Consider the following 9149-nt stretch of genomic DNA (forward strand, 5'->3'; position numbering starts at 1 on the left):
CTGCTGGCAGCGGGCCGCCCCCGCCCGCCCCGGCCCCGGCGAGAGGCGCCCGGGCGCCTCCACCTGCGGCGCGGGGCCGCGGCCCGGACCCGCCGCCCGCTCCGCGGCACCCCCCGCGCAGCCGCTGCCTCCCCGGCCAACGCAAGCAGGCGGCTCGCCAAGGGGGCCTGGCCCCCTCCCCGACTGCGGAGGCACCGGCGGAGCTCCGGTGTCGGCGGCCGAAACCCCGGCAGCCCGGGACCGAGCGGTTCGTCTTCCCCCGAGGGGTAAAAGCTACCGTGAAGTCAGCCCCCAAATCTGATGCAAAGCGGCTTCCAAAACCACAACCATCCTGTGTCTCATCTCCAAGTAACACTCACAATACAGCTGCAAATCTGCTCACACACCGAGGAGGTCTTTAATCATGCTGCCCTCTACGATATTTTTAGGTTTCCTACTGTAAATCTGAGGAGTATGTCTTATACGACAGCTTTGCTCTCGTTCTCCCCCTCAGCTTTGGGCTGCTAAACAGGAACACTAAAATCCTCTACCTTTGCGCTACAGCTTCCGCTGGTGTCCCAAGCTTTCGTCGAGTCCGCTAAGAGCAGCACGTAGAAAAAGGGCTATTATCCCCGCCACTGAAGTTAAAAATATGCTCCAGTGAACTAAACATAACCGATGAAGAGCTTGTTCAAATATGTTGCACTGGAAACTTTTCCAATCTGTTTAGGTTTCTCACCAGCACGGGAAAGCGCCTCCTCCATCGTTAGGAACAGAGTGCCCTCTGCTGAAACTAGCCTGACAGAGGAGACGGGCCCGAGGCACGGCGGGGACCGAGGAGCTGCCACCCCGGGGCGGGGGGAGCCGCACGCCCGGCTCGGGGCGGCACCGACAGCACAGAGACCTGCGCCGCCGGGTCTGCCGCCTCCCTGCCGCTGCAAAACCCGGACTGCTCTGTCTGCAGGTTCACCCTGACAGCTGAGGCAAGCTGTTCTTTCCAGCCTGCACACCATCACGATAATAGGCTGCATAACAGGCAAAAGTACTCTTCTTTTTCTAATACTGGTCAGCTGAAAGTGTATCAACTTTCTGAGAAGCTTCCTTTTCCATCCATTTCAGTTGCTACAGTTACTTAAACAACCACATAGTCCTTTAACTATGACTTCAGTTAATATCCCTGCAATTTGTTATCTTCACGAAAGATACACAGGTGCAGTCAGCATATACTTAAAACTTGATCACAAATGGTTTTAAAGCCAGAATTTAGCCATTAGATCAACTGATGCAGAAAATCAATTTTCCTGTCCCAAAACTACCGCTGGTAGTACTACAAGAACAAAACCAAAGGACCTTCACAACTGCGGGATGAAGCTGGCCCTCAAGACCTGCCATCTAGTTAGGAACATATACTGTTTGCACCACCCCTATTTAGAATATCACCTCTCAAATTTGTTTCACTCAATAGTGAAGCAGTCCCCTGAGTCCCCGAAGCAAAAGCTGCAGAACAGGCTATTAATTTGTCTGCCAGATGAGCATATTTAGACAAAATAGCTCTGGCTATGTTCCTAGCACTGGTATTAGCCATAGATTACATTGAAAGGTTTGGCCTGACATTCTAACAGCATTTTCCAAATTTAAATGCTGGTCATTTTTCCCCTCTTCAGTATTACTCACCTCTGTGTTCTCTGCTTTCTCCTCCCAGCTTACTCTGATCCCTTCCTTCAATGCTGCTCCTGGTCATTTGCTTCAGATCACTTGGCTGTGTGCATCCCTAACCATAAAGAATAATCAAACATCGCATATGTGAGTCTTAGAACAATTTCCTCATATCCTGCAATAAATTCGAGAATAGAAAGGAAGTGGTATAATAGGAAGTAGCCAGGTTAGCTCACATCAGATGCGCAGATTTAAGTGAGGCTGCTGTGCCACATAGTTAATTCGTCGTGTGATCTGGATCTTTGTTTATAGGCCCTATGTCTGCCTTTAACACAGCATGTAAGAAAACAGAGGCAGGCACCTGCAAGCGTTACACACTAGGCAGATTTCAGAACCAGCATTATAATAAATAATGCAAGTACCTTGTGGTACCTACCCAGTGAAATAGCGATTGGCAATGTCTTGCTGAAGCTACTGAAATGACAGTGGTGTTAATCCAGTTCTCCCCCACCACTTATGGTCTGGCTTTGCTTTATTACATTGAAATCATCCTTTTTGTGAAGATGAGCACCCAGGATATAATAGTATTTGAAGCATAAAAATAGCCTAGGCCTACTGCTGGAAACTAACCCAGGGTTTTTGACAATGTGAATCTCATTCCCATTGAATGCTATTTGTTGCCTCCTATATCAAATTTAATTTCTTCACCTTGGCTTCATTCCACGCCACCGCCACTTTACACTTTTCTCTCTAGACTTCCACTGAACCTGGAAGCTTTGGGATTTTCACTCCTGTTGGAGATCTTCATAACCCCTTCTGCTGAGACAAGCAAAAGCTGAAAGAAACTCAGGTGTCCAGGCAAGATCTGTTTGACAACAATCACTTCAAAATTCACAGCACCTGCAGCTCCATGGTAGACTCCTTCAATACGCACCCTAAAGTTAAAGACCACAGACTTTGAGGTCCTGGAAGCCTAATTTTCATTCCTAGAGAAGTCTGTCAGCAATTCTGCAAAAACTAATTGACCATTCAAGTTTAAAAGAAATCACCATTTTCTAAGAAGATATTTAGCTTCCCTTACTCCTCCTTGTCTGCATGGCTTATAAACTCCTCAAGGCAGGAACTATTACTCTCTGACTATTACACTACATTTGCACAATCGCTGGTCTAGTGTCATGTCCTCTAGGTATTACCTTATTAGCACTTCTACCATACACTCTTCTAATTCCCCCTTCTCGTGCCATGTCACTTTGTCAGAGTTGGTATAAGATTTTGAATGGGAAAGAATAGTGATGCTCAGAGTTCACATGCATAATTCCTGTATTTGTCTCTTGTTATTAGCAATGCTTTTTTATTAGATATATGCTTTTCTTTTGCTGCTCTCTAAAATATGCATCATTTAAATGACATTAAATATGACAGCTGTAAAGCCCTTACTATTCATATAATTGTGAAATATGGACATTTGCACATATTATTTCATTGAGCACATAATCATGATCTCGTCCATCTGTACAGCTGGCATGGTCTCTCGTGAGGAAACTAGTTGGAAATATGATGGTCTTATCCTTTGTTTTATACTGACTTAAGACCATGTGTCTTCACTACCAAACACAACCATGAAATATTTTGTCATTCATTGATTTACATTCAATTGTAACAGCAGAAAATTTCAACTTACACTCACCAGTACAAGCAGAAAAGGCAGATGAAAAAAGATCTTGCAAGATACAGCTAGGAGGAAAATTGAAAAAACTTGAATCTCTGGTCTCGTAAACAAAACTCTGTTCAATCACATGATAACCACCAGCTTTCACTCTCAGTGAACATTCATAGAAAATCTTCACATCTAAAAGGGAAACTCCACATTTCTCTATTTACCTTTGTCCTGAAATGCAGGTATACATAATTCTTCAGCAGCCTCCACTTTATATATAAATACCGTCTCCAAACAAGCTCAGCTAAGCAAATCTGATGATCATGAAGGCCATTCTTTCACCATAACTAAAGTCGATACTACTCAGGAAAAAATACATTTGGCTAAACTACAAATTTAAAATCCATTGAAACAGCGCAGAACAACATTTGGCTCATAAATCAGGATTATGTCTAATGAATACCAAAACTGGAAGTATCCTGCCGAGGCCTCATGCAGAAACAGAATTTTGGTTTGAGGACTCAAAGTTATCAGTAATAGAGCTGCACCTGATTGACTAATAAAAAGAAAATGTTAAATTTCCTGTAACTAGAGTCATGGCACAGTATAATCAGTTCTTTGGCCCTGAATTGTATTTGTACAGGGTGCTTGTTTACCCTGAAATAACAAGCTCTCTGGGGGAGAGAGCAATCACGCACTGTCACACTTCACAAATATGTTATACCCCATAAAGAGTAAAGCCTCTATTAGTATAAAGGTGCAAAGTTCAGCCACAGCACTGTTGTCTTTGATTTCTGGTGTTATGGAACCCATTGTGTTCCACATTGATCCTTGCCCTGGGCTTTGGAAACAGCTCCATCAACATAGTAAGTAGGAAAAAATTCTTGTGGCTTACAGAAAGAAAAACTACTTATGTATAAACCTAAACATTATAGAAGAAAACTACTGTCTTCCTCTCAGTTTGTGTTTAATTGAATCTAGCGTTAACCAATACAGTATATACAAATGGTCACTATTTCAAGTATTTGAATAAACATTTTTCCTTTCTTGTCTCTCAAATTCTTTTTTATCCTCAAGTAAAACAACTTGTGGTTCATTTGCATATTTATGATCCTGTACAATAGTAGCAGATGTATTAAATTTCATGACTCTCCAGAACAAACACATCTTGATTCAGATGGCACACTTTTTGTTATAGTTCAGTTTCACAGCCCTAACTAAAATATTAGAGCCAACATTTCGAGATAAATTTATAGCACACTTGCACGATCATTTTGTAGTTTTGCAGTATACCTTTTCAAAAGGATTCAGGTGTTTATTGTGGGCATAATCAGAAAATAGGAACTTTTATAGATGGAGATTGAATGCAGGTAAGGCAACATGAAAAATTTGTTGCAGAAGTAAAATAACTTCAGTTTATTTACATATAGCTATGTGTTCCTTAACAGAGTTTTTTTCCTAGACTGCAAAAAAAGTGCAACCCCTCTGAGGACTGTGGATATGCCAAATTTGAATTCCTGAACTAGTCTGGCATATTCTTCTCATGCAACAGTGACAACGATCTGTTTTCTTCAGTCAGTGATGGCCCTTACTTCTGTGATTGTCAAAAATAAAATGTTATTGAGTGCTATGTGAAAGAGGCAACATTTAGTGAATAAACAGGGGCTCTGAGGAAATCAGTTATGTTGCAAGTCATGTGCAACAGACAAAGGTCAGCAGGACAATTACTGCCCTCGCTGTAATGGGTCACTAGGGAAAAGCAAGAAGAGTAAAGTAGGTGACCTGTGCCTCACAAGATGACCTGTGCATGTCACTACATGAGTGTTTAAAGAGGCACACTAGAATGGAAACAGAAGAAGAGAACATCTGCAAGGAGCAAACAGTGAGAAGGAATGAAAAAAGGACAAGGTTGGAAGAAATACATGATGCATCACTGGGAGGAATACTAGCAACAAAGACAATGTGGTTATGAAAGCAGAAGAAGAATGATAAATGTAGGAAAATGCAGCAAAACCAGAGGGAAAAAGTAAGTGTAACAGTTGAAACAGATTAAAAAATAAAATTCCCAAACCAAAAGTAAGGTCACCAGAAAATAGCTTCAGAAAAGCGACATTGTGCATCAAATGTCTGGCAGTAAGAGGAAAAAAATTTCCACTTTCTCGTACATAGTTTGTGTGTCAATTGTCAATACAAATACAGAAAAAACTGCAACAAAACCCTTAACATAAAATGGTTACACAGTCCTGTAAGCTTGTGTGGGTGGGAACAAAGCAGCAAATAAAACATGAAGCCCAGACCCAAGAACAAGATCGCGTACTACCAGAGGACAAACCCCTGGCTCCATCCAAACAGTTGAAAGTAAATTTGAGGACAGAAAGCAAGGTTGAAATTCATTTTTGATTCTTCTGTTATCTTCTATTTGCCAACTTCTTTTGCTATGTTGGCAAATGCCTCTGTTTCTTGAGTTGCACATTTACAGTCTTCAATAGGAGACTATATTGTGAATAATTACTAAGTACCCATTCTCCTCACCACAGCCAGGCTGTGGCCCAAGTGCTCCATACTGAGCAAGGTACGGAGTCAAGGCCAATAATAGTGGGATAAACTATTTACTCTCTGTGAAAAGAATTCAACTCATCTCAACACAGCAACGCTGCCTGGATATAAATGAAAACATTTTTATTATATTCTACTAAAAGAGATGGAAGTGACTTCATTTTCACAAGGGACTCAGATTTGACTTAGCTCAGGTGGATAACAGGTGGTTCCTGGCTTCTGTGGAAGCCAGCAAATGTACTTGTTATTCTTATTAACAGTCAGTGATGACATAATTGAATACAATTTGACAATGAACGAGGATAAAGAAGGGTTAGCAAGATTTGGTGGCTGGAGGGCAAGAAAGTTTGTAAAGCTCCAGATTCACAGTTCAAAGCTATATAGTCACTGAAAAAACAACTTATTTTCCACTTTCCTTCATATTTTCTTCTTTGCTTGCCCTGTTGCCTGATGCTATGAGAACCCCTCATAATCTGTGACATTTCTTCGAAGTCTGATACTGGTATTAGTAAACTCTATTGAACAAAATTCTGTTGTTGCAGACCCACGCAGTATGCTAAGACTTCTTTTCCTCCCCATTCCAAATAGATATTCCTTACAGACACTAAGGTGCATTCAACATAAAACTGTAAGAGAGCATACATCTTCCGACAGCGAGCCAGATTCTAGTCAGAGCAGAACCAATATAAACTGTACATAGGAACAGCTTTTCTGCATTTGTACATAAGAGTAGAATTTGGTGACTGGCAACTGGAAACTAGAACAGCCTAAGATAGAATCTTCTCAGGTACCACCTACAAAATGTTACTATCGGGTAGATTTTTCTATATTTCACGTTTTACCAAACAAAATCTATTTCTTACTTTTGCATGTAGTAATGCCACAAATAATTTCATTTCTTTAGTGATTATCAACTTACAGAAAGCTGTTCTTCCAACACAGGCAAACACTGCTGTGAACTGACTGACTTCTGCTTAATTTAACTAGGCAAGTAGGGATATATGCTGGAATGCTACGCAGGAGGATCACTGGTGCAGTTACGTGCTCTGGAAAAGTCTTCTCCACCTATGTATACTACCACCAATGCCACAGAAACAGAAATTGCCCTTTAACCTTTCTGGTGGGTAATCTCTAATTTTCTCATGGAGCCCCCATACCTACTCTTAGTAGTGTGGCAACCATTAACAGGCTGGTAGAACTCGATCTGTTTTCATCAGCTCTGGACATGTGTGAGTCACTAACATCTGTCTGTGGATAGACTGCTTAGCGAAGTACTTACTGCTGTATTCTAACACATCAAAGTAATACCATTACTATTATATGTACAGATTTCTTAAACTGTTACAAAGGCTCTTCAGTGATACCTTGTTTTGTTCCAATAGATATTTAGGACGAGACCCTCATGAATGAGAGAGCAGAGTAACTATCAGAGCAAAAGAAAAACACTAAAATGCTACAAAAGCTTCTGCTGTCTATGCTGACTCTGCATCTACGCCTATAGAGTATTTACACACTACTCACACTTACTATGCATAGCCTCAAATGTATTTAGCATTTAAAAAATAGATATGAATTCCAACATTTTGTATTAGGTCACAAAAAAAAAAGTCTAAAAAGAATCACAGAATATTTTTGGTTGGATGGGACCTTTGAGGTCACCGAGTCCAACAACAAAAAAAAACCCCAAAAAATCCCAGAACACCAAACACCAAAACCAATCCAAACACCCACAACCACACACCACACCACGCGCAAACAGACACAAACCAACAATCTCAGGCACTAGAGCATGCCCTGAAGTCCCATGTCTACACATTTCTTAAATACCTCCAGGGATGGCAACTCCACCGCCTCCCTGGGCAGGCTGTTCCAGTGCCTGACCACTCTCTCAGTAAAGTAATTCTTCCTAATACCTAATCTAAACCTCCCCTGCGTAACTTTACACCATTTCCTCTGGTCCTGTCATTATTCCCTTGGGAGGCCAACACCCACCTCTCTACAACCTCCTTTTAGGTAGTTGCAGAGGGCAATGAGGTCCCCCCTCAGCCTCCTCTTCTCCAAACTAAACATGCCCAGTTCTCTCAGCCTCTCCTCATATGACTTGTTCTCTAGACCCCTCACCCGCTTGGTGGCTCTCCTCTGGACATGCTCCAGCAGCTCAATGTCCTTCCTGTAGTGAGGGGCCCAGAACTGAACACAGTACTCAAGGTGAGGCCTCACCAGGGCCGAATACACAGAAATACTACTAGCAACAAACTTAGCTTTACCTAAATATTTAGAAGTCATTGCTCTAACACTCTGTCATCCAACAAGTGGCAATATTCAGCTGCTTCCTAATGGATGGAGAGAAGTCAGCTAGCCAGGTTGGCAGGGCAGGAGCCACACCAGCCACAGCCCTGTCCTACAGCTTCTCAGCAAGATACATAGGGAGCTAGAGTTAGCACCCAGCGTTCACAAAGAACCCAGGAAAATTTGGCATAACTAGGCAAGTACAAGGTCAAGTACAAGGTCAATCAGTCCATGGGCCTAACTTATAGCTAGCTACAACAATAATAGAGCTTAAAGAGTGCCCAAACACCAGGCCAGAGCATAAATAGAGCTCCTGCACCCACGGGCAGAGGCATGGGCAGAAGCCCCAGCTGAGGCTGGTCAAGGTCCTTTAGATATATTAGTGCAATCAGAGCCCTGGCAACATTTTGGAACCTATACTAACAAATTGCTCACACGTGGCTAGAATCAGTTAGCAGATACCTAAGGAAAAGGATAGCAAAATGTTCAGTTGACTTTTTCTTGATTTTAATTGTACTGCTGTATCACTGTATTTTTCTTGCTTAATTTCACCAGCTTAAGATCAAGGCCTGATTGAAAAAACTCTACAAGTGTTTTTCAAGTTTTGTTGTTTGGGTTTTTTTAATTCCAACTTTGTGGAATCTGCTTAATACTGTCTACATCTCTTATATCTACATTTTCCTACAAAAGGACTATTTGTAGGAAAGCTTTTACTGTGCTTTAGTATGGGAATATATACCTTTCCCCACAATTTTTCCTGATGCCCTCTGAATCTCTTAATCCTGATACCCTTATTCTTGAAACAGTAGAAAAAGATGGTACAGGCTTAGCTCTGCATGAAATCCTCAGCTACACTTGTGGTCTAAGCAGTACAGACTACAGTCTTCATTAAAAAAAAAAAAAATGTCAGAAAGAAGAATCAGTAACAGATTTCCATTACACTCTGCTTAAGTTGCCACCTTTTGTTCTCACATAGGGAGAGTAGGTACAGAACACAAAAGATAAAACTAGC

The 9149-nt window shown here is 41.8% G+C and overlaps 1 protein-coding gene across 1 annotated transcript in view; it reads right to left on the reverse strand.

Annotated features, from left to right (window-relative positions):
* The window catches only part of ADAMTSL3 (ADAMTS like 3), a 189368-nt gene extending 188963 nt beyond the window's left edge, over positions 1 to 405 (reverse strand). Inside the window, exon 1 of the mRNA XM_074155696.1 lies at positions 387 to 405. Coding sequence (XP_074011797.1) covers positions 387 to 405 — 19 coding nt within the window. The remainder of the gene's footprint in view (positions 1 to 386) is intronic.
* Between the last annotated feature and the right edge of the window lie 8744 nt (positions 406 to 9149).

Source organism: Numenius arquata, chromosome 11, assembly GCF_964106895.1.
Source record: "Numenius arquata chromosome 11, bNumArq3.hap1.1, whole genome shotgun sequence".
NCBI lineage: Eukaryota > Metazoa > Chordata > Aves > Charadriiformes > Scolopacidae > Numenius > Numenius arquata.